This window comes from Oncorhynchus tshawytscha, linkage group LG22 (genome assembly GCF_018296145.1).
Source record: "Oncorhynchus tshawytscha isolate Ot180627B linkage group LG22, Otsh_v2.0, whole genome shotgun sequence".
Taxonomy (NCBI): domain Eukaryota; kingdom Metazoa; phylum Chordata; class Actinopteri; order Salmoniformes; family Salmonidae; genus Oncorhynchus; species Oncorhynchus tshawytscha.
In genome coordinates, this window is record NC_056450.1 from 38836858 (window position 1) to 38864357 (window position 27500).

The following is a 27500-nucleotide window of genomic DNA, read 5'->3' on the forward strand; positions in this document are numbered from 1 at the left end:
GCTGGGATCTGGGGGATAAAGGCTGAGGGCTAAGGGCTGAGGGCTGGGGGCTGAGGGCTGGGGGCTAAGGGCTGAGGGCTGGGGGCTGAGGGCTGGGGGCTGAGGGCTGAGGGCTGGGGGCTGAGGGCTAAGGGTGGGTGCTGGGGGTGGGGGCTGGGGGCTGAGGGCTGGGTGCTGGGGGCTGAGGGCTGGGGGCTGGGGCTGGGGGCTGAGGGCTAAGGGTGGGGGCTGGGGTGGGGGTGGGGGCTGGGGGCTGAGGGCTGGGTGATGGGGGCTAAGGGCTGGGGCTGGGGCTGGGGGCTGGGGGCTGAGGGCTAAGGGTGGGGGCTGGGGGTGGGGGCTGGGGGCCAGGGCTGGGGGCTGAGGGCTGGGGGCTAAGGGCTGGGGTCTGAGGGCTGAGGGCTGGGGGCTGAGGGCTGGGGGCTAAGGCCTGGAGGCTGAGGGCTGAGAGCTGGGGGCTGAGGGCTGGGGGCTGAGGGCTGAGGGCTGGGGGATAAAGGCTAAGGGCTGGGGGCTGAGGCTGGGGGCTGAGGGCTGGGGGCTGAGGGCTGGGGTCTGAGAGTTGGGGGCAGGGGGCTGGGGACTGGGGTCTGAGGGCTGAGGGCTGGGGAGTGAGGGCTGGAGGCTGAGGGCTGGGGGCTGAGGGCTGGGGGATGAAGGCTGAGGGCTAAGGGCTGAGGGCTGGGGGCTGAGGGCTAAGGGCTGAGGGCTGAGGGCTGGGGGCTGAGGGCTGGGGGCTGGGGGCTAAGGAGCTGGGGTCTGAGGTCTGAGGGCTGGGGACTGAGGGCTGGGGGCTGAGGGCTGGGGGCTTAGGCTGAGGGCTGGGGGCAGGGGGCTGGGGGCTGGGGGCTGAGGGCTGAGGGCTGGGTGCTGGGGGCTGGGTGCTGGGGTCGGTGGGCTGAGGGCTGGGGGCTGGGGGCTGGGGGCTGGGGGCTGAGGGCTGGGGGCTGGGTGCTGGGGTCGGTGGGCTGAGGGCTGGGGTCTGAGGGCTGGGGGCAGGGGGCTGAGGGCTGGGGGCTGAGGGCTGGGGGCTGAGGGCTGGGGGTCTGAGGGCTGGGGGCAGGGGGCTGAGGGCTGGGGGCAGGGGGCTGGGGGCTGAGGGCTAAGGAGCTGGGGTCTGAGGTCTGAGGGCTGGGGACTGAGGGCTGGGGGCTGAGGGCTGGGGGCTGGGGGCTGAGGGCTAAGGAGCTGGGGTCTGAGGTCTGAGGGCTGGGGGCAGGGGGCTGAGAGCTGGGGGCAGGGGGCTGGGGGCTAAGGAGCTGGGGTCTGAGGTCTGAGGGCTGGGGACTGAGGGCTGGGGGCTGGGGGCTGAGGGCTGGGGGCTGGGGTCTGAGGGCTGAGGGCTGGGGGCTGGGGGCTGAGGGCTGGAGGCTGAGGGCTGGGGGCTGAGGGCTGGGGGATGAAGGCTGAGGGCTAAGGGCTGAGGGCTGGGGGCTGAGGGCTGAGGGCTGAGGGCTGGGGGCTGAGGGCTAAGGGCTGAGGGCTGAGGGCTGGGGACTGGGGGCTAAGGAGCTGGGGTCTGAGGGCTGGGGACTGAGGGCTGAGGGCTGGGGTCTGAGGGCTGGGGGCATGGGGCTGGGGGCTGGGGGCTGGGGGCTGGGGGCTGAGGGCTGAGGGCTGGGTGCTGGGGTCGGGGGCTGAGGGCTGGGGGCTGGGGCTGGGGGCTGAGGGCTGGGGGCTGGGTGCTGGGGTCGGTGGGCTGAGGGCTGGGGTCTGAGGGCTGGGGGCAGGGGGCTGAGGGCTGGGGGTCTGAGGGCTGGGGGCTGAGGGCTGGGGGCAGGGGGCTGAGGGCTGGGGGCAGGGGGCTGAGGGCTGGGGGCAGGGGGCTGAGGGCTGGGGGCAGGGGGCTGAGGGCTAAGGGCTGAGAGGGTACAGTAGGTGGGGGTTGTCTGCCCTACCTTCTGTGTCGTGAATATCTCCCACTGATGTGGCCAGAGCCATTGCATCCAGGGGTGGGGCAGCTGAATGGAGTCAAAGATACATTACAGATTTTACGCATTTTGTCCCTTGGAGAATTTAAAATAATTGAAGTGAAAGAATTAAAAGGTAGTAAAAAAATGAATAAAAATAACGATAAACAAACAAAAAACAAATTAACAAACACACACACACACACACACACCTAGATAACACAAACACACACACACACCAGGGATGCAAACTAGAAACCTTTCGGCGTTTTGATTCCAAAATAGGTAACCTATGTGATTCGTGTAGATCACTACTGGCTGTACGCGAACTGCATATTTGGAGCAATACTGACTGTATCCAAGGCTCAGCCAATCGTTCACATAACAACAGAATGCAGCACGTGACTGAAGAGAAAAGAGACAACCCATGCGCTAGTTACAGCATCGGCGCGTGCTCTGGAAAAACAGCGGGAGAGTAGGAAAGGCCGTTTGTCAGTTACAGCAACGCGTCCCCTGAACGATAACGGAGAGGTCGGTGAGAGGCCTGACCACGGAGACCGGGGGTTGAGAATGTGATGAAGCAGTACTTCATGAGTTGTAGCCTGAAAAACAACTAGCATTTGGAAAGTTTGAGGTGAGGGAGAAAGTGTGGTGGAACAAGTATTGTTAACATTGTGAAGTGTCTTGCTAGCTGGATCTAATTCTCTGTTAGCTAGCCAGAGAAATGTTGAGGAACATTAGCCAACTTAACTGATCAAATCATTGAGTTTTTGGTGTGAAAATTAGCTGGCTAATAAAGTCAGACAGCTAGCTAGCTAACGTTACAACATCAGATGAGCTAACGTTAGTAACCTAACCAATTCACTATAGTATTAACTGGTATACGACTCCTTGCCATTCCTCAAGTTATAACGTTAGTTGCTTACTGGACCTTGGCAATCTGTGTGAAATGTTAACTAGTTAACTAGCTAACTACTATCTATGAACTGATGTTTTCCCTCTACAGTATGTGGTTAATTTTCAGAATTGTTAAACAAGTGGATTCAGGGATCGAGTGTAGCTGGAGCCGGGCCTGGTTTAAACTGGATGCCACTATAGAGGTGAAATGAACACAACACACTTTTCCATTTTCTCACTTTTTCAATACAGTAGATTAAAAGGGGAATGCCAGGTGTACTCTCTGCCTGAAATATCAATTATGCCAACAAATGTCCACAGGCAGAAAGTGTACAACGTAATAATGTGCAGTGTAGCCCAAAGACATTGCTTTTGTTGTGTTCAACTTTGACAGTAACACTTGCATGTGTGTGTGTGTGTGTGTGTGTGTGTGTGTGTGTGTGTGTGTGTGCGCGCGTGTATGTGTGTGTGTGTGTGAGTGAGGGGGGATTATCACATGTTTTACTCAGTGAATGTTATTTTTGCACACATGTAGCCTTGTGCAATTGATCGATGTCTAATATAGTGGTCACTATAATAGAGCAAAAATAGATTGCCTGTTTGTTTCATTCTATTTATACTTTAAGATGTGTGTTTTATTCCCCAAGTGCAATATTTAAGTGTGTGTGGTCACAAGCTTTCTATTTTAAAGGCTGTCATGGCTAACTGCAATATTAGTGGATTGTTTTTCCTCAAGACTTGAGTTTCCTTTGCAGTAAAGTCTAGCCGAAAAGTAACATTGGATGTATTTCTTTACATGTTTTAGCTGTGAGTTCGGTTCACATGAACCACTTGTTATTTCACACACACAGACTGATCATGTGGATCATATTCTTTGTTGTTTAATTAGTTCAAACCTGTATTTCCCCCTAGCAGGGATTTATTACATGTTTCAGTGAAACTAAATAAAAGGGTCACCTTTTTGGGTCTTCACCAGTTAGCATCCCTGACACACACACACACACCTAGATAACACACACACACACTCACACCTAGATAACACACACACACACACACATACATGCACTCTCACACTTAGATAACACACACACACCTAGAAAACACATACGCACTCTCACACCTAGATAAAACACACACACACTCACACCTAGATAGCACACACACACATACATGCACTCTCACGCTTAGATAACACACACACACACACTCACACACACATAGATAATACAAACACACAATATCACACACTCACACACAAAGACATGCAGGTGGTATTAACCAAGGACAAATGTGGCACCCATCAAGCTGACCATTCCCATTTCATGTGATAGTGATCCCGCCAGGCGTTTTGTCATTTCCTCTCAGCTACAGGGCCGCAGCGACATTTCATTCACATTGTTACGACCCTTTTAGAACGACTAATTTCAATTCTCATTAACTTCTCTCCGCAATCGTATTTATTACTTCAATTATCCATATTATTACTTTTACTTATTAAAATGCTGCATTTGAAATGAAGATGCAAGCCTCTCCAACACGTCAAGGTTTTTTTTGGAGTTGAGAAGTGAAGGGAGACAAATGATAAAGAGTGAAAAACTATCTGGGGAGTGCAGACGATGTTCGTCATGACTAATGAGGTTCATTAGCCCCTATACAGGTCATGCTCATTGGGGGAGGAAGAGGAGGTGGAGGAAGAAGATGAAGGCTAAGGGTTTCTGTTTCACTTCAGTATGTTAGAGGGGTTAAACTTTGGACCATGAAGTAAATGATGGACGATATTGATAGCATCATCTGACAGAGAGAAAAAAAATCCACTGAGTGATTATGGGTATTCTGATCATTCTTATCCCTGGGGACAAGTCTTCTGTATTACTGCTCTGAATGGCTGACATGTCCTTTATTTTTGTCAGAAATGTGCAATACGACAAAACAAAAAAAACAAGGCTTCAGTATAATGTTTTCTGTTAGAGAGATACAAACTAGAGAGACAAGCAACATACAAGAAGACAGTCTTGTGTTTCTTACCTCAGCTCTTGTCCAACAAGCTCTATAGGAACTATAGGTGCGATAAGAGAGGAGAAATAAATAATTGTGAACACAAAGGTGAAAGAGCTTTCTGAAAGCTGCACTGCAGAAGGAACGACAATCAATACGAATCACAGGAGGTCTCTTCACAGACATATACATGACTGCATTATCAGGAGGACCCTTCACAGAAATATACATGACTGCATTATCAGGAGGACCCTTCACAGAAATATACATGACTGCATTATCAGGAGGACCCTTCACAGAAATATACATGACTGCATTATCAGGAGGACCCTTCACAGAAATATACATAACTGCATTATCAGGAGGACCCTTCACAGAAATATACATGACTGCATTATCAGGAGGACCCTTCACAGAAATATACATGACTGCATTATCAGGAGGACCCTTCACAGAAATATACATGACTGCATTATCAAGAGGCAACTTCACAGAAATATACATGACTGCATTATCAGGAGGACCCTTCACAGAAATATACATGACTGCATTATCAGGAGGACCCTTCACAGAAATATACATGACTGCATTATCAAGAGGCCTCTTCACAGAAATATACATGACTGCATTATCAGGAGGCCTCTTCACAGAAATATACATGACTGCATTATCAGGAGGACCCTTCACAGAAATATACATGACTGCATTATCAGGAGGACCCTTCACAGAAATATACATGACTGCATTATCAGGAGGACCCTTCACAGAAATATACATGACTGCATTATCAGGAGGACTCTTCACAGAAATATACATGACTGCATTATCAGGAGGACCCTTCACAGAAATATACATGACTGCATTATCAGGAGGACCCTTCACAGACATATACATGACTGCATTATCAGGAGGACCCTTCACAGAAATATACATGACTGCATTATCAGGAGGACCCTTCACAGAAATATACATGACTGCATTATCAGGAGGACCCTTCATAGAAATATACATGACTGCATTATCAGGAGGACCCTTCACAGACATATACATGACTGCATTATCAGGAGGACCCTTCACAGAAATATACATGACTGCATTATCAGGAGGACCCTTCACAGAAATATACATGACTGCATTATCAGGAGGACCCTTCATAGAAATATACATGACTGCATTATCAGGAGGACCCTTCACAGAAATATACATGACTGCATTATCAGGAGGACCCTTCACAGAAATATACATGACTGCATTATCAGGAGGACCCTTCACAGAAATATACATGACTGCATTATAAAGAGGCCCTTCACAGAAATATACATGACTGCATTATCAGGAGGACCCTTCACAGAAATATACATGACTGCATTATCAGGAGGACCCTTCACAGAAATATACATGACTGCATTATCAGGAGGACCCTTCACAGAAATATACATGACTGCATTATCAGGAGGACCCTTCACAGAAATATACATGACTGCATTATCAAGAGGCCTCTTCACAGAAATATACATGACTGCATTATCAGGAGGCCTCTTCACAGAAATATACATGACTGCATTATCAGGAGGACCCTTCACAGAAATATACATGACTGCATTATCAGGAGGACCCTTCACAGAAATATACATGACTGCATTATCAGGAGGACCCTTCACAGAAATATACATGACTGCATTATCAGGAGGACCCTTCACAGAAATATACATGACTGCATTATCAGGAGGACCCTTCACAGAAATATACATGACTGCATTATCAGGAGGACCCTTCACAGAAATATACATGACTGCATTATCAGGAGAAGAAAGAAAGATCTACATACTCCTACAACAAACAGGTTCACACACACACACACACACATCCAATAATTTCTAAATAAGCCAAATTTCTTGGCGCTGATCAGAACCAATTACTGTATATGAGGGGTTCAGAAAATGGAGCATGATTAATTGTAGCAGTTTAGTTATCATAATTGTGAAATTAAAAAAATAAATGTCAGATATCTGTTAAAAATACTGCAATTCTTTCAGATGAATGAATTGAATTGAAACAATGAATCATAGTCCTCAGTCAACACCACTATCAGTTTATTACTCAAGGAGGAACCAATAGGGTGTCAGCAATAGAGCAGATTGTAGGTCTCATTGTCGCTATTGGATAGAAAAACTCTGCAGAACACAGTCACAGCTCCAATTACAGATGCATTAATCTGGTGTCAGAAGGCCCAGAGTAAGAGGATACCTAAAGAGCACTCAGTCAGCATCCCTCTCTCCCCATAGTCAGGCCTATGCATTTCTCTGCAGTCAGTTTCTGTCTGTTTCATCATTCAGTACGGTGGGTATCTATCTATGAAGGAGATGGACCCCTGACTGCGTTCTGAACGCTTTGTGAACCGTGCTCTCTCTCTCTCTCTCGGATCAGTCCACTCAGCATGAGCTGAGACCTGCCAGGTAACAATGGCTAGCGGACCAGCACTACTGGACAAGACATATTTTTAGAGAGGAAAGCTGTGGACTAGCACCTTTTAGGGAAATCTGACTTGTCAGTAAAATAAGAGAATAGAGGACAAACTCCTCCTTGTGGCATGAGAGCTGAACTCACCTCTGATTCCCTTGGAGCGTGTACGTGTGCTTCGCGTGTCATCACTCTCCACACTCATCTGTCACAAAGGAAAGAGGTCACAGAGAGTCAGGACATTGCTTTTAATGGAAGAGGGAAATGATAGAAGAATAACAACCGTTACAGACTAACACCCACTCACGAGCTACAGTTCATATTCATGTCTACTTACATGTATACAAATATAATGTAAATATAATGCAGACAACCTTTTATGATACAGTGCAACCACAATGCACTAGTTATGGACGCAAGATGAAGCCCCATGCATTCACAATTAAACACAAATACACTTATATACACAAACAAAACCGCACAGGCAGGCATACAAATAGATTATATATTTTTTCTTCTGGAAAATGCACTTCCCCCTCGCTCTCTCTCCCCACTCCCTCTCTCTCCCCCCTCCCTCTCTCTCCCCACTCCCCTCTCTCCCCGCTCCCTTTCTCTCCCCCTCCCTCTCTCTCCCCCCTCACTCTCTCTCCCCACTCCTCTCTCCCCACTCCTCTCTCCCCCCCCTCTCTCCCCCCACTATCTCTCCCCACTCCCTCTCTCTCCCCCTCCCTCTCTCTTCCACATCTCCATCTCCTTTCCCATTGCTGGTTAACCTGAGACAGAAGAGTTGCTGGAGGTTAAAATAAACCTTGAGCACCAGGAAGAACATCTCTACTGTACCAATGCCCTCTTACTCAGTCCTCACACACAGAGAGAGAGAGAAAGAAAGAAGAGACAGTACATGAATCACCGGAACATTAGTGAAAAGTGAAAATGAAAGACAAATAAAAAATGCAGTGAGAGAAAAGAAACCGGTGTTTGTTTTGAAATCCTCCTCCAGAATCAGCCCTCTGCAACCACAAACCTGTCCGCTTCGCCACCCAGGACACTCCCCGCCTCTCTACCGCTGTTATTTCCAGCACCTGAGTGGATTGGAATATCAAAATAAGTAATATGCAATGCCTACATACATGAGGGCATGGCTTGTAAGCAAAGGGAATGGTAATCATAACTGTGCTGCCTGATCATAGTATTTTATTTCACCTTTATTTAACTAGGTAAGTCAGTTAAGAACAAATTCTTATTTACAATAAATGGCCTACCCCGGCCAAACCCAGACGACGCTGGGCCAATTGTGTGCCGCCCTATGTGATACAGCCCGGATTCAAACCAGGGACTGTAGTGACGCCTCTTGCACTGAGATGCAGTGCCTTAAACACGCTGCACAACTTGGGAACCCCAAAATATAGTAGTAATATTAACAACAACAAAAACAGGACTGCTCAGAATCACTGTAATTGCTCTTTTAGGGACCCAGCGCTCCCGGTTCACCCGACTCGGGCCTTGCTTTTAAGGTACAAAAGAGCAGGTGTGAAGGCCCCCCCTCCCCCCTTCACTACTGAACCCCAGCCACACCTCGCGGGACCACCGTTCCCGATTCCCCACTCAGCAGCCAGGCAGGCACACTCTAAAGCTATCAGATGCTTTTTTTTAGACACAATGGGAACATTAGCTTTGATTACTGAACTCTGGGTCTTTTATGGCCTGTCCCCCTGCGCTCTCCCCTGTCCTCTCCCCCTCCCCATGCGATCCCCTGTCCTCCCCCTCGCTTCAGCATTAGCTGCTTTGTCTCAGTCAGTGGTGAAGTTGGCAGGGCCACAGTGAATTCAAACATCTCTGTCTCTTTTTTCTCGTTCTTTTTCTGTGATTGGCAAAGGCACTTCCTGCTAATAGAGCTACTTTTGAAAAGGAAGAGGAGAGAGGGGGCATAAGAAGTGTGTTGTGTTTTTTTTTTTTGGGGGGGAGCCCTGTGTTCTGCGTCTCGTGCTTATCCGGAGGTACAGGTGCAGTGTGGAGCCCGGGGCCCGGCCCCAGCCCTCCCTCCTCCCCTGGCCCCTGGGCTTTTGATCAGGCACTGCTAATGTGTACCCGTGCAACAAGCCGGCTTTGTGCCCCAAACTAAAGGGTGCAGTTTGCTCTCTGTGCTCAACTCACGGGCCTGTGTGTGGCATGAGTGGAAAGTTTTACAGGGGATCAAAAAGCCACGAGAAGCTAATGAACACAGTTTGTTTTGTCTCTTTCACTGGACAGAAAATGGGGACTGTGTATTAGCCTATAGCCTCTCCTTACTCTTCATGACCCATGTGACCCGGGGGGGTGGGGGGGAAACAAATGAGGCAGCCCTAAAGAGATTCACTGTGTTGGCTGCGTCTTATCAATGATGAGCCTGTACACACTTCGGTTTCTCCTGTCTCGTTTTCTGCCTCTGCTTCTTCCCACGTCGATAGTCATCACATGAATCAAACGGGATTGAAAGGAGCCCCTATTGCTTTCATGTTTGCAGTAACCATAGCTACACACATTTAAATAGGTAAGCACATCTGAGTTCAGTTTTTATTTTATTTTATTCCACCTCATTAATTTTATATGAACACAAAGTCACTGAATGAATCCAGAGCGAAATGAGGCTGGCGATTCACCATATTTTCAAAGGGCTTCTTTTTTTTAATGTATGTTCAAACCTATCCTTTGCCTGTGTTGTTTTTTAATTACATTCTTTGAATGAGAAATGTATATGGTGCCCAGATGCTCTTTTCTCCCTGCAGCGAGAGAGGAGAAGGTGTGGGTTTTACCAGAGTAGCTCATGAAGGAGCGCTTTGCATCCCTACAGACTGTGTTACATTATCAATTATGTCCCTCTTTGTGTGCCGTACAGCCAGGAAGGCCATCTCTGCTCTGCATTCTGACAGCTATATGTAAATTGCTGGCTGGGGGCAATGACTTCACAGAGAAGGTCACCCCTCTTCCCCTGGTGCACATAAATCAGTCTTTTATTCATTTTCACGTTTACAAGCGGAGAGGGAACCAGGAGAGCCGCGTTCACTAGGCAACCAGCAAGGAAGACTGACATCTCCAAAATTACCTGCGGACAGCAACTGCCAATTAGAGAGGCCCGGGTTCCTGGACCAAGCAGTCACTACTACGTGTTGAGCCCCAGCCGGGCTCATTTGAATCATTCACACCGTGGAGGAGGAGGTACTACTAAAACCAACTGTGTTACACACTCATGAGTTGGTGTTTTATCAGACATCATCGCTCTCCATTCCTCATCTCTTTCTCTTACTCTGAGTGAAGTCTTTTCAGCACCGATTCCAATCCAGAACGAGGAAATCTGTTTGAAATGATTCACTGTTTCGATTTAAAGCATAGCTTGTAACTGCTACTCCACTTCAAGAAATCAAACCAAATCAATAAAAGCCATCCTTTCTGATGAACCCTGGCCTTCAGAGGGTAGCTAAACAGCTTTAACTAGACCCAGAGGACAACACCCCCCTCCTCTTTCTCTCCTTTTCCTTCATTCCTCCCTCCATCCCTCCACTTTGTTACATTTCGTCTTTATTACTTGTGCACCTTTGTCCAAACAGAATTCCCTTTTTCAAAAACAATTCACCTCCAGCCCCACTCTGAAACACATTGGCCAAAATTAAACATTAGATTTTTTTTATGCATTAAGACTCTCAAAACATTAAATAAATTACACCAAATCAACGACCTCCGACAAAACATACAACTTGTTATCTAATCAAAAGTTATTTCAATCACTCGTTACACAATGGCCCAATAAATACTAACTACAACGATCAATATACCCAAACATGGTTAACCCTCTGTATGTCTGGGCCATTTGTTGATACTATAAGTATAGTATGCACCATAAAAGGCAAGTAAACATAACAGCATGGCCTGTATTATTTTGTCCCAAAAATTATTTTACCAAAGATGACCAATTCAGAAAGAATATCACTCAAGAATATCCAGAAACAAAAAGCTTGAACCTTTTTCCATTTGAACTGAGAGCTGAACTCTCTTCCTCTATGGGTCCCTCTACCTCTCCTCTCCTTGACCTCTTACTCGGTCCACTCTTGCAAACAGCAACTCAGAGGTGACCTCTTTTATGCATGAATAAGGACTGATTGCTGACTGATACGTTTTGCACTCGTGCAGAAGAGGTTCACATTCATGGGAGTTATTTTCTATCATCTGTGACCAAATGTTTTCATGTTATTTGTCATGATTTACTAAACTTTTGTAGAGAGTTGTGTTTACTGTTTAGCAAACATGTGCTTAGCATTTGCATTGTATGTGAAAGCAATGACAAATGACTTACAGTTTAACAAAGAAGAATACGGTTATGATGGAGATCAAGTGGACCCCAGTTTCATTAAAAGTGTCTTAGCAATCAAGATAAACTGTAATATGTGTATAAATTCAGGTTAGAATACAAAGAAAAATATCCACACAGAGAGGAGCAGTCATAATAGTCATAATAGTGGGAGAGAGAGAGAGAGAGAGAAAGAAAGAAAGAAAGAAAGAAAGAAAGAAAGAAAGAGGGAAAGATGTTTTATTTTATGCTGATGAGGGGGAATATCGGTGAAAAATCAAAGCAGCTCAAGGACATCCTCTTGAGATGTTCTGTCTGATGTCAAAAACAAAATGCTCTAAAGTGAACTCTGTGGAAGTAAAATGCTGAGCTTTGCTGAGCTGAGCTGAACTGTGCTGAGCTGTGCTATAGGCTGGGCTGGGCTGGGCAGGCAGGAGAGAGGATTTGATGTGCTGTTTGATTTGTTTGCCTGAAGTGCACTGTCCAGCACGCTTGTCGAGCAACCCCCCCCCCCTCCCTCCTCCTCCACCCCCATCCTCCACCCCCTCCCCCTTCACTCCCCCTTGAACCTCCTCCTCCCTCCTCCATCCCCCCCTCCGCCCTCCCCATCATCCACCCCCTCCCCCTTCACTCACCCCTTGAACCTCCTCCACCCTACCTCCTCCTCCCTCCTCCACCCTCCCTCCCCATCCTCCACCCCCTTCATCCTCCTCCACCCCCACCTTCCCTTTTGCTGGGCGGTGTTGAAGTGCTCAGAAATCAGAAATAAAGTGCTGTGCTCTGTAACTCACTTTGATTGGTCCGCTCTGCAGTTTCTGTGCGGGCTGGCAGCGGCTGATCCTCTCGCCTCGCGTCCACCGCTGATTCAGGAGCTCACCCCGAAACTCATTTTCTGAACCAGCCAAAAGAGAGAGGGGGGGCAATATAGGAGAAAAGAAGAAAGAGTCATTTTAAATAACAGCACAAGCAGAGAAACGAGGAGGAGGGGTGGGAGGAGGAATAGGGTAAAGAGGGTGAGGAGGAGGTGGAGGAGAGTGAGGAGGGTGAGGAGAGGAGGGTGATGGAGAGTGGGTGGGGGAGGTAGAGGGTGATGGGGAGGTAGAGGGTGATGGATAGGAAAGGGGGAGGGGGAAGGTGATAAAGAGGAGAAGGAGGAGGGGAGGGAGAGGAGGTGGGGGACGGTGATGGAGGCTGATGGAGAGGTGAAGGGGGAGGGTGATGGAGAGTGGGTGGGGGGGTTATGGAGAGGGGGTGGGGAGGGTGATGGAGAGGGGTGGGGGAGGGTGATGGAGAGGGGGTGGGGAGGGTGATGGAGAGGGGTGGGGGAGGGTGATGGAGAGGTGAAGGGGAGGGTGATAGAGAGGGGGTGGGGTAGGGTAGGTTGGGACGGGGTGGGGCACTCAAACATACTCCAGGCACTAAAGAAACAGAGCACACACACACGTCAGTATGCCCCCAAAGTGCCCCAGCTGGAGTCTCTGTCAGTCTGCTATTCGAATCAATCACATTTGTATTGAGCTTTTCAGTAGTTGGGTGCATATGAGCAAGGTGGGGGGAGGGGGTCAGTAAATAATGAATCATCCATAAATCAAGAGCTTTTTTTTCATCAAGGTAATAGCTATTCCATTCATCACACATTACGGAATAGAAACAAGCTAAACTATTATTGAAAAAAATGGTTTCTATCCTTGCAGGTTTTGGAGCTATGACTGAAATGATTGATCCACTGTGGAACTGTCCACAGACATGTGGTTCTGAAGTGTCTTAAATGATGAGAGCATAGACCTTCACAGAATGTGAAGAGAAAAAATGATTTGAGAAAAAAAGATCAAACTGTTACAGCTCACTAAAGAAACCCTGACCTGCAAACATGTACGATAATGCAAATCTGTACAAGACCACTCTTAGTGTCTTCAATGTGGCCAGAGGGTAAATAAACTAGCACCCAACCACCCTGCTCCTAGCATCAAACCACCCTGCTCCTAGCACCAAACCACCCTGCTCTTAGCACCAACCACCCTGCTCCTAGCACCAAACCACCCTGCTCTTAGCACCAACCACCCTGCTCCTAGCATCAAACCACCCTGATCTTAGCATCAAACCACCCTGCTCTTAGCATCAAACCACCCTGCTCCTAGCACCAAACCACCCAGCTTTTAGCATCAAACCACCCTGCTCTTAGCACCAAACCACCCAGCTTTTAGCATCAAACCACCCTGCTCCTAGCATCAAACCACCCTGCTCCTAGCACCAACCACCCTGCTCCTAGCATCAAACTACCCTGCTCTTAGCACCAACCACCCTGCTCCTAGCACCAAACCACCCTGCTCTTAGCATCAAACCACCCTGCTCCTAGCACCCAACCACCCTGCTCCTAGCATCAAACCACCCTGCTCCTAGCATCAAACCACCCTGCTCCTAGCACCCAACCACCCTGCTCCTAGCATCAAACCACCCTGCTCCTAGCACTCAACCACCCTGCTCTTAGCATCAAACCACCCTGCTCCTAGCATCAAACCACCCTGCTCCTAGCATCAAACCACCCTGCTCCTAGCATCAAACCACCCTGCTCCTAGCATCAAACCACCCTGCTCCTAGCACCCTCCCACCCTGCTCCTTACACCCTCCTGCCCTGTCTCCTCTCTCCCAATCTGGTGAATTTCCTGAGCAGTGAGTGTCTGTCCTGAAGTCCCATCTGTCTCTACCCGGGCATGGGGACTGAGACCTGCAACCAGAGCTCCTACAGAGAGGGAGTGGCACAGCCTGGCACGGCATGGCATGGCACAGCCCAAGTCAAACTAACTGTTCCACAACTAAAACACACTCAGACTCTTTTGTCACCTGTATCAATTTTTATTTTCTCTCCACCTCTTTCCATCTTCTCAACTGTTCAACTTCCTCCTATCTTCTCTTTCCTGAACCTCTTACCATCTGTCTAGTTAAGTAATGAAAGCAGTGACATAACATGAGCTGTTATATAAACATATAGGAGTATCAGTCACAGCCCAGTCCACATCTCAGAGATAGCAGACAGACAGCACCTATAGTCACAGCCCAGTCCTCGTCTCAGAGATAGCAGACAGACAGCACCTATAGTCATAGCCCAGTCCACATCTCAGAGATAGCAGACAGACAGCACCTATAGTCACAGCCCAGTCCACATCTCAGAGATAGCAGACAGACAGCACCTATAGTCACAGCCCAGTCCACATCTCAGAGATAGCAGACAGACAGCACCTATAGTCACAGCCCAGTCCTCGTCTCAGAGCTAGCAGAAAACAAAAGGCTGTTTCCATGTCAGAGCAGTCCCGAGCTCCCCCTCTTCCTTAACCCACCTCCCTCCTCCCTCTTCCCCCAACCCCCCAGCACAACACAGCACAACCCAACGCACCCCAGCACAACCCAACCCACCCCAGCACAACCCAACGCACCCCAACACAGCACAACCCAACGCACCCCAACACAACACAGCACAACCCAAAGCACCCCAGCACAACCCAACGCACCCCAGCACAGCACAACCCAACCCCCAGCACAACACAGCAACAACCCAACGCACCCCAACACAGCACAACCCAACACAACACAACACAGCACAACCCAACGCACCCCAACACAGCACAACCCAACACAGCACAACCCAACGCACAGCACAACCCAACCCAACGCACCCCAACACAACACAGCACAACCCAACGCATCCCAACACAACACAGCACAACCCAACGCAGCACAGCACAACCCAACGCAGCACAGCACAACCCAACGCACCCCAACACAACACAGCACAACCCAACGCAGCACAGCACAGCACAACCCAACGCAGCACAGCACAACCCAACGCACCCCAACACAACACAGCACAACCCAACGCATCCCAACACAACACAGCACAACCCAACGCAGCACAGCACAACCCAACGCACCCCAGCACAACCCAACCCAACGCACCCCAACAAAATGCTTCTTTATCAACTTTCCTTCCTCCTTACAAAAGTGATGACAACAATTACACTGTTCATCTCCATCTCAGTTAAAATCAAAGGGCTTTATTGGCGTGGGGAAACATACAGAGAGCTCCAAAAGTATGGGGACAGTGACAATTGTTGTTGTTGTTTTGGCTCTGTACTCCAGCACTTCAGGTTTGAAATGATACAATGACTAGGAGGTTAAAGTTGCAGACTGACAGCTTTAATTTGAGGGTATATTCATCCATATTGGATGAAATCGTTTAGAAATTACAGCAATTTTTGTACATATTCCCTCCATTTTAGAGGACCAAAAGTATTGGGACAAATTCACTTATATGTGTATTAAAGTAGTCAAAAGTGTTGTATTTGTTCCCATATTCCTAGCACACAATGATTACTTCAAGCTTGTGACTCTACAAACTTGCTGTTTGATTTGGCTGTAATTTCAGATTATTTTGTGCCCAATAGAATGAATGGTAAATAATATATTGTGTCATTATGGAGTCACTTTTATTGTAAATAAGAATAGGATTCAACACTTCTACATTAATGTGGATGCTACCATGATTACGGATAATCCTGAATAAATTGTGAATAATGATGAGTGAGAAAGTTACAGACGCACAATGCTAACCTCCCTGATATTGTAATTGTGAGAGATTAGAATGTCTTTGGGGTATGATATTTCTGCATCTATAACTTTCTCCCTCATCATATCTAATCCTGTAGTCAATAATAACTAAGGCCTGACATCCGTCCTGGAAAGGCTTGCTCCTTGCTAAAGCCCACTCACCCTGTTTTAAAGGAGAATATCAGTTTAAAAAGCAGGAGATCAGGTGATGTTCACTGTGAATTCAATTACTGCCATCTAGTCATTTAGTAGTGAGAGAGATGAAAAGTTGACAATTAATTGGTTGTCAGGGGACATTCATTTCAGAGACAGTAGAGAAAGGCAAGTGAATGAAAATGTACAATGACTGAAGGAATGAAAATACAATCTTCAACTGGGGGACATGGCCTTTTCAAATCGCAAAGATATATATTTTTTTCCAGGATAGTGACAAACTATCTAGCTAGAGACAAACTCAGACAAATCACATTTAGCAGAAAAAAAATATGGGCTAATAACATTTGAGGGGAGATTGGAGCAAAGACAGATACTAAATCCATAGTTAGATTAAATACCAGAGTATGCTGTTACAATAATCCAAAATGGGCCAGCTGTACACCCCTGGTAGAGTTAAGCAGGATTTAGAGATAACTTTGTATGATTACTGGCGACCCAGACAAGGCTCTTAACAAAAGTGGAGAAATGATAAGTTCTGTACAAACATAAAAGCATACTAGCTGCACGCACATATTAATAACAACAACAACAATAATAATAATCCATTCATGAAAAGTATTCATATATAAAGTAATTTAATCTTACTAAATGTAATATGGATTTAAAAAATGTACATTAAACTATTAATATTCGATAGAAATTGTCAAGAATAGACCGTTCCAGAAGGTCAAAAGCAAACAGACCTTACAGTAAACGAAACTAATAAAATAATGCTTGTCAGAATGAGACAAAGTGCCTCTGAGAAGGACACTGGGTCTCCCACAGAGGAAGCAGTCTGAAGGACATCACAGCTCCATGGAAACCAGGTTTGGGAGGAGCCATAAGGAAACCATAAACAACAGGAGAGATCGAGCCATACTCATTCGATATTCTGAAACTTTTACCGCTTTCTTTTTTTTACAGTTATGATATGGGCTCAACGAGAACAGCTCTGCGCCTGAAAGCCGTTGTTGACGGTGTTAAAAGCCTCTTGATAAATGCTGAAAAGACTGTTGTTAATAAGACTTCATCACTAAAGAATTAAAGTATGTTCCTAATCATGCCACATTCAGAGTTATCATTTCTGAAGGCACACTTGCTTAATATCATGTCGGTATCGCATACAAAAAGAGTCTGAGGTCTTTCAGAGTAGATTTTAGTTCTAAAATGACCATACCGGAATACTCCAACTGCTTAACAATCATAATTCCAAGGTTGTTGTTATAAATGGCACTTCTCTCTATATTGACTGCTTGGACGACCCTGACCCTTGGCTCTATCGCTCAGATTTCTGATATGCTTTGAATGACGAGGGCGCAATTTGGCCCAGCTGCTCCTCTCGCCGTGTTTATATCACTCCCCTCTTCATTGATCCCGTGGCACCTGCTGCCAGCACCACGGGCGATGGGAGCATTTCAACTCATGACAAGAGTTCAATCAGCATCCAGGATCCAAATTTAGATCCAAATATACCGTTTTATAATAACAAATATTAATATTAATAAATCAAACAATCAAAGCTTTACTAGTTTATACGAGGTCTATGAAATATAATACTATATAAAGCAATTAAAAACACAGGATACTCTTGAATTATTATCTTCAAAAAATATATTTGTCACGCATGTATTTAGGCTTACTATAAATTGTGTTACAGAGAAAAGAAACACACTGTAGATTCTCTCTGTCTGTATATATATTATATATATATATATATATATTATATCCTTATTATATATATATAAAGTGATCTACTACCATGGACCGGCTGCAATTTCGTTATAATAAACTTAGACATTGGTGCCCACATCAATCTGCCACTGCGATAGCAAAGTAACTAAAATATAATATTTTATTCGACTGAGTTATAATGTTCACTATAGGACTAGTAGTATAGTTGCTTTGTGGCAGCAAAGCACCCCCCCCTCTCTTAGAATAGTAGCGATACTGATAATAGATAGTAGTAATCAAATCAAATTTATTTATATAGCCCTTCGTACATCAGCTGATATCTCAAAGTGCTGTACAGAAACCCAGCCTAAAACCCCAAACAGCAAGCAATGCAGGTGTAGAAGCACGGTGGCTAGGAAAAACTCCCTAGTAGTAGTAGTAGTAGTAGTAGTAGTGTAGTAGCAGTAGCAGTAGTAGTAGTAGTAGCAGTAGTAGTAGTAGTAGCAGTAGTAGTAGCAATTGTAGTAGTAGTAGTAGTAGTAGTAGTAGTAGTAGCAGTAGTAGTAGCAGTAGTAGTAGTAGCAGTAGTAGTAGTAGCAGTAGTAGTAGTAGCAGTAGTAGTAGCAGTAGTAGTAGTAGCAGTGGCAGTAGTAGTAGTAGTAGCAGTAGCAGCAGTAGTAGTAGTAGTAGCAGCAGTAGTAGTAGTAGTAGCAGCAGCAGTAGTAGTAGCAGTAGTAGCAGCAGTAGTAGCAGTAGTAGCAGTAGCAGCAGTAGTAGTAGCAGTAGTAGCAGTAGTAGTAGTAGTAGTAGTAGTAGTAGTAGTAGTAGTAGTAGCAGTAGTAGTAGTAGTAGTAGTAGCAGTAGTAGTAGTAGTAGTAGTAGTAGTAGCAGTAGTAGTAGTCAGGTTCTAAAGCATGCGTTCGTTCTCGGGAGAGACCAGCATATTTACAGTAGGCCACAGCAGTTCAAACTTTCGACCAGAGGACATGTTTTCATAATGGCCTTGAATTTCATTCTCATCCTCCATCTTAGGCGCAGGTGCTTTGACAGTCCGCATGGCCATCAAAGCAGAGAGAGCAGCTTAATTCCAAACAACATGCCATACACTGACTCAAACCAGATCAGTACGAAAAGCGAAAGTAAACATAGCAGACAGAACCCGGGTGATAATAGATTTTGGAATGGGCACGTTGAGTGTTACCGGACTTTCAAATCAAAAATAACATTATAAGGACTTTTATCTGCGCATCTGACCATGGACGCCTGACATTTGAAGGGAGCATCTCTGTTTTCTGCTGCACATCAAATGGCCACCCCTCCTCTTTCCTCCTCCGTCCATACGCTTGGCTGGGACTCCTGTGCAACGCAGATTGTTCGACCTTAATTACACACAGCCATATGGAACTAACAAACTCCCAGTAAAGCGAGTTTGGCTAAATAATTCACTGGATAGTCAGCCAGAATAAAATCGACAAAATAGTGCTAAAAAGATTGACGTGGTCAACTGCGTAATAGCAAGGTAATAGCGATTGATGAAGCTCGAATCTATTTCAAATACAAAGTGATGTCAAAGCAAAGGATAGAAATTGAAGGAGCGCGATGCACATTCACCACAAACAGCGGTGTTTCGAGATCAATGCAGATTTACGTTTTTTTTTTAGAGTTGGTTTGCAGGAAACACAATGACTAACTATTACGCACACAAGCAGAGTCACAGCTAAAAGTGCGAAAATATCAGCGAGATTATAGAGAGCGCCATAGTTGATTAATTTGGACTACTCGCTATTATTTTTGTATGCTAAATAGATATCCGTTTCTGTTTTAATAAAGGCTTATTCTCCCAAATACAGTAATGTCAACAAATAGCCTATACACGTCAGATTGTGGAAGCCTAATTGCCTTACCGACGAAATATCATTGCAGGAAAGAAGGTCATAAATACACTGTTACACAAAGGCCATATCCTGATCCTAAAAAAAGTAAGCCTTGATTGCAAAGGGCCGGTACATCCTATAAACCCAGAAACATAAACTACAAACTGTGAAATGTGACAAATAAAGCACTATCAAGTCACCGCCACATTAACTCCATCCTCCTTGGGTACCAACTCCAAATGCAGGATACCAACGATGCTGAAACGAACGGCGATACAAATAGTGTAACATTAAAGTTGTACAAAACCATGTATACATTGGTTTTTATACATTTTCAGTTGTTAATTATTTTTCTTTTTTTGTAGACTACGCAAAGTGAACAATAATAATGTGTTATTACCTGAATCCCTAAATATTCCCTTAGGATTTTCCCTAAACGTCTTCCTCGTGTTTTGGGGTGAGTTCAGTTCGTTGTCAAGTAGTTTGGTGGACGATGTCCTCAGTCACAGCTAAAAAAAATAAAACATATTCTAGTCCGGTAGCCTATAATATCCAGATGTCGATCAGAGAAAACGCGAGCGCAAGACGGCCTCCTTACTAGGGCGACAGCGCCGAGCTCCAGATCAAGGCGTTAAATGTTACTTGTTTGTAAGCAAAAACATGGCTTCATTTGCCTTTGTCAGCGAGAAATCGTAATATTGACTTACCTTTCCCACATGAGCCATTGTCCCCCCCCCTCCCGCCATCCCACCCCTTTCCGCCCTTTGCCATGACATCACGGAAGCTGTAGTAAAACGGAGCGCATCAGATGGGCAGGGCTTTAGGTAGCCCCACTATAATTCAATGGGCATGTATAGCCTACGTTCTCTCTCTCTCCCTCTCTCAAAACACACACACACACACACACACACACACACACACACACACACACACACACACACACACACACACACACACACACACACACACACACACACACACCACTATTATTTAGTCGAAGAAAACATTTTGATTAGCATTTATAAGCTTTTATTTAAAAAAAACAAATATATATACAGTATATTCGATTTAAATAGCCTAGTAATGAACTATTCTTACAAATCTATATAATCCGATACTCTTTCTATCAAGGAGGATATACTGGCTTTACAATGGAACAACCAATACCAGAATGAGCTAATTTTCCGCCTAGAGATATATCTTTGATACTCCATAAAAGCATGCATATTTTACAGTTGTCATCTACTCCCCCTACACACAACTCATTGGAGGTGGTACTGTGCAATAACTCACACAATGGACATTTCTGGGGCCGGGAATTTATATATGCCCATAGTATGTGTTGCTTGGGATGACAGAATCTGATCATTTGTTCGTTTCGAGTACATAAGTAAGTCTCCGTGGAAAATAGCAATAAGCTATAGTTAAAAACTTTAACGGAACAAAATAGTGTTGTAAAAAAACACGATTGAAATTCAAATAATTATAACACATGATGATAAAACTTTTAAATGTCAATTTCTAACACATAAAATGTATATTTTGAGTGAAACTTTGCCACATGCACTAACGTATTAATGGTGATTGCAGCATTCTTGTGGCAGTGATTCAATAATGGGCCTATTTCTGTGTGGGCCACTTGCCATGGATAACATTCTGCAAATAGAGACCTGTAAATATTATAGCATTTTACAACTTGGAATCAGTCCCAAATGTTGCATACACCGTGGTTTTTCGTTTGCTGTTTGGAACCATTAGTGAAAATGACAACCATACATTACAAGCCATTTGAGAATAGTCCCCACAAATGGCTTCTTTTATCTCGTCTCTCCACAACGGGCACGTAAGGGAATATTCAAAAAGCCAACCTTCAGCTTTCAGAAATTCTATTAAATTCTTATCTCTTTGCAGCAGGCAGTTTTTTTTTTTTGCAATCCCATTGTTATGCATTGGAGCTGAAATCAATCACTGGCGTAGCGCACGCCGCATCACTATGATTTCAGTTGTGCGGCTCAGAGAAAGGCGGTAGTCAACACAACAGCATCAACAATCGAGTAAACAAAAGACAGAAACAAAAATCCGCTTCGCCACCCGTGATCCGAGAAATACACTCCTGAGAAAGCTCATGAGAAGCCAGGTGAAGGCACACTGCTGAAGTGTATGTGTGTGACACAATCTACCCTTTGAGAGGATTTTAAGATTTCAGAATCACATTGCTGAAAACACACACACACACACACACACACACACACACACACACACACACACACACACACACACACACACACACACACACACACACACACACACACACACACACACACACACACACACAGCACAAAAAAGGCTACAGTAAGTTTGAACTTGCCCTGTATGACTTCAGGACCCCAGATAGATCGTTTTCCCGTTCGCCCTCTATAGTTTCAGGACCTTGGACAGCAGTGCGTGCTCAATAGGTTTCTTCTGTAAAACTCACCGAATTGAATTGTTCTTTCCAGCATAGGACAGGCTTGACAACATATCTATGGGGCTACATCTTGCAACAACGGCTAAATTACTTTTGTCTATTGATGTGCACAATATTAGGCCCATCAGTGTATAGCCTAAATATGGCTTCATATACATTTCCTATCATAACGTACCAATAAACGTGACTGATTCGACTAGCATAAGTAAATCTATTCCTTCAAAATAGCCCTATTCTGATATCTTATGTTTGCATTATTCATACTGATACCCTAATCCAAACTTTTACTTTGTGTGCTCACGGTTTTATAAAAAACTGCCCCAAAAGTTTCGAGAAACAACTCCATTGTTTTTCCCAACTCAATGACCCCCGAGCAGTTCTTCGGTTACCAGCTGGTAAACTTTTTTTTCTTCTAAAAACCGATTGCAAGCTCGTCAATGGTCTCGTCGCTCCAGACTACAATTAGTCCGGTGGCTATATTGTGACGGGCCCATGGTCAGTAAACATATTGCATATGGTGGCAGCTGAAGGGAGGAGGTGGAGAAGTCCCTCGACAGATGGAACAATCTGACAGACAACAAGAGAAAGTTTTAATATGCCTGAAGCCTGGGATGGCATTGTCCCCACGGTAGGTTACTGAGTCACACGTCCCCGGAGGATTAGACTGGCCTTTGTCTGGGGAAAGTCTTCCGGGGTTAGGGGGGTTTAGATTTCGGTTATTCGAAGGTTCATCGCATGTTTTAAGGAATATGTAGGCTATTTATAAATAAAATATAATAATCTGTGAAATTGTGTATGTTTTGGTTTCATGAGCAAGAACCTGTCGTTTTAAAGTAGCAGAGGGCAAACATTTATCTCTGAGTAAATCAACTACATTTTCGGAATAATAAAAAGCAACGGTTTGAGTTGAATCAAAAAGTAATACCAGTCTTCTAGACTTTGTGGGAAGTATCATTTAGATTTTTTTAAAATAAATTACTAAATTATTGTCAATATCACGTCCCTATATGCCTTGACAAAAAAACAAAGAAATAATAATTAAAATGCAACAAAATAATATCATGACCCCAAAATGGCAGTTAGTAGCTACAGGACACAAACAAATACCGAACAGTTCAGTAGGCTAAACGCATTATCAATACTATTTATTTGAGTTGTGTGCTACAGTGTCGCCCACTCTTACATTGGAACCTCGAAAATCACAAACAGCAATCCTTTCTAGCCTGCATCACACAAACAACTCGTTTTTAAAACACCTGTTCAACCCAAGTACGGTACCTGTCAATATGAAACATAATATTAGGTTACTATACTAACCTAGAAAAGTGCGACACAGCTTCATGTTTGCGGTCCCCTCCTGTCCCTCACGCGACTGTCAATTACTGAGATGTTAACTTCTCTGGAAAAAAAGTTGTAGTAAACTTTGTTAAACTTATACAGGGATAGGGAAGGGGAATGGGGCTATTGCAGTTAGCCCATGCCAAACCAATCAGATGGGGATGTGAAAAGAATGATATTTGACTGCTGCAAACTCCCTTAGCCAATCACAGCCGGTCACTCTCAGCTTTCAACACAAATGCTCAACGGCTTAAGAACTCTTAACACAAAGGACACTTGATACGCACGCCTAGTCTGGACAGACCACTACTACTGGGACTCAAATACTCTGCATTCTTTTAAGGAAACTTTAGTTTTCAAAAACTTTTAAAAATTTAAATCTTGAACTTGACTTTCAAAGTCTTTTTGAGCAAGATCCTGTATATACTGTATATATAACCTAACTCACATATACTCAGATCTCAAGTATAAACAACATGGTAACAAGCATCTGGTTTTATTTGTCTAAATAGCCCATCAAATTACAACTACCACAACAACAACTACGACAACAACAACCACAACATCAACAACAACTACCACAACAACAACCACAACATCAACAATAGCAACTACCGCAACAACAACCACAACACCAACAACAATAACTACCACAACAACAACCATAAAATCAAAAACATCTACCACAATAACAACCACAACAACCACCACAACAACAACTACCACAAAAACTACAACAACAACTACCACAACAACAACCACAACAACTACCACAACAACAACTACCACAACAACAATCACAACATCAACAAAAACTACCACAACAACAACTACCACAACAACAACAACAACAACTACCACAACAACAACCACAACATCAACAGCAACTACCACAACAACAACAACATCAACAACAACTACCACAACAACAACAGCTACCACAACAACTACCACAACAAAAACAACCACAATATCAATAACAGCTACCACAACAACTACCACAACATCAACAACAACAACAACTACCACAACAACAACTACTACGGCAACAACAACCACAACAACAACATCAACAACAACTACCACAACAACAACATCAACAACAACTACCAAACAAATTCCACAACCACAACATCAACAAAAACAACTACCACAACAACTACCACAACATCAACAACAACAACAACTACCACAACAACAACTACTACGGCAACAACAACCACAACATCAACATCAACAAAAACAACTACCACAACAACTACCACAACAACAACTACCAAACAAATTCCACAACCACAACATCAACAACAACTACGACAACAACAACCACAACATCAACAACAACTACCAAACAAATTCCACAACAATAACAACCACAACAACAACAACTACCATAATAATAACAACCACAACATCAACAACAACAACTACCACAACAACAACAACAACAACACCACCACCTCAACCTCCACCATCACTACCACCACTACCACTACCACCACCAACTTAACCTCCACCATCACTACCACCTCCACCACTACCACCACCACTACCTCCACCTCCACCACCACTACAACCTCCACCACCACTACCACCACTACCACTACCACCACCAACTTAAACTCCACCATCACTACCACCTCCACCACTACCACCACCACTACCTCCACCTCCACCATCACTACCACCTCCACCACTACCGCCACCACTACCTCCACCTCCACCTCTACCACAAGCTCCACCAGCACTACCACCTGACCCCAACTTCCACCGTCACCACTACCTCAACCAACAGTAGCTCAACCACCTCCTCCACCACCACCATCTCCACCACCTCCACCTCCACCTCCACCTCCACCACCACCACTACTGCCACCACCTCCTCCACCACCACCATCTCCACCTCCACCTCCACCTCCACCACCACCACTACTGCCACCACCTCCTCCACCACCACCATCTCCACCACCTCCACCTCCACCTCCACCACCACCACTACTGCCACCACCTCCTCCACCACCACCACCTCCACCACCTCCACCTCCACCACCATCACTACTGCCACCACCTCCTCCACCACCACCATCTCCACCACCTCCACCTCCACCTCCACCACCACCACTACTGCCACCACCTCCTCCACCACCACCATCTCCACCACCTCCACCTCCACCACCATCACTACTGCCACCACCTCCTCCACCACCACCACCACCATCTCCACCACCTCCACCTCCACCTCCACCACCACCACTACTGCCACCACCTCCTCCACCACCACCATCTCCACCACCTCCACCTCCACCACCATCACTACTGCCACCACCACCATCAACGCTTTCTTAATTAACCAGAAAATCAATAGCTATTTCAGCTTTATTATCAAGTTTTGCTTGGTGACTGATTGAATCTGCTTTGTAGTACACCCCTCAGGCGATGAGTCACTGTCATTCTGCAACCCTATGGGATGAAAGCCTTTAGCCTGCAATTCACAACATCCGTCAACAACCAACTCTGTATTTCAGATCAATAAATGCAGTATGCTTTTTAAAATGCTTCAGTAATATCAATTCACAGTTAAAAAACGGTTCAACACTGCCTGCCATATTTCTAATTTCAATGCTTGCTTTCATGGAGAACTGGTGAAGATTAAGAAGAAGAATCCAATTGATGCATATCGAATAAATCATATTCTCTCTTATTTGTCTGTCTGACCTTTAGGTTTACATTTCTCTACAGTATAGGTTTCCATATTTTTATACTCATAGAGCAGACACTGTAAGCTCATTCAGGACCTGTATCCCATCAGTGTCTGAGTCTAGGACAGAGCCTCCCTCCCTCTCCATAACAGTAGGTGTCTGAGTCTAGGACAGAGCCTCCCTCCCTCTCCATAACAGTCAGTGTCTGAGTCTAGGACAGAGCCTCCCTCCCTCTCCATAACAGTCAGTGTCTGAGTCTAGGACAGAGCCTCCCTCCCTCTCCATAACAGTAGGTGTCTGAGTCTAGGACAGAGCCTCCCTCCCTCTCCATAACAGTCAGTGTCTGAGTCTAGGACAGAGCCTCCCTCCCTCTCCATAACAGTAGGTGTCTGAGTCTAGGACAGAGCCTCCCTCCCTCTCCATAACAGTAGGTGTCTGAGTCTGGGACAGAGCCTCCCTCCCTCTCCATAACAGTCAGTGTCTGAGTCTAGGACAGAGCCTCCCTCCCTCTCCATAACAGTCAGTTTGAGTCTAACAGTAGGGACAGAGCCTCCCTCCCTCTCCATAACAGTAGGTGTCTGAGTCTAGGACAGAGCCTCCCTCCCTCTCCATAACAGTCAGTGTCTGAGTCTGGGACAGAGCCTCCCTCCCTCTCCATAACAGTAGGTGTCTGAGTCTGGGACAGAGCCTCCCTCCCTCTCCATAACAGTAGGTGTCTGAGTCTAGGACAGAGCCTCCCTCCCTCTCCATAACAGTAGGTGTCTGAGTCTAGGACAGAGCCTCCCTCCCTCTCCATAACAGTCAGTGTGTGAGTCTGGGACAGAGCCTCCCTCCCTCTCCATAACAGTAGGTGTCTGAGTCTAGGACAGAGCCTCCCTCCCTCTCCATAACAGTAGGTGTCTGAGTCTAGGACAGAGCCTCCCTCCCTCTCCATAACAGTAGGTGTCTGAGTCTAGGACAGAGCCTCCCTCCCTCTCCATAACAGTAGGTGTCTGAGTCTAGGACAGAGCCTCCCTCCCTCTCCATAACAGTCAGTGTGTCTGAGTCTGGGACAGAGCCTCCCTCCCTCTC

The 27500-nt window shown here is 45.6% G+C and overlaps 1 protein-coding gene across 7 annotated transcripts in view; it reads right to left on the reverse strand.

Annotated features, from left to right (window-relative positions):
• Positions 1-27500, reverse strand: part of LOC112221355 (myelin transcription factor 1) — a 122978-nt gene that overhangs the window by 24209 nt on the left and 71269 nt on the right. For 4 of the 7 annotated variants that reach the window (XM_042304202.1, XM_042304200.1, XM_042304201.1 and 1 more), the window contains exons 3-6: positions 12375-12475; positions 7410-7467; positions 4833-4863; positions 1899-1961 (exon numbers count right to left, since the gene is read on the reverse strand). In XM_042304202.1, the coding sequence (XP_042160136.1) occupies positions 1899-1961; positions 4833-4863; positions 7410-7467; positions 12375-12475 (253 nt within the window). Of the gene's footprint in view, positions 1-1898; positions 1962-4832; positions 4864-7409; positions 7468-8286; positions 8345-12374; positions 12476-20325; positions 20639-27500 lie in introns of those variants that run through there. The other 3 variants (XM_042304204.1, XM_042304203.1, XM_042304199.1) reach the window with 3 other exon arrangements.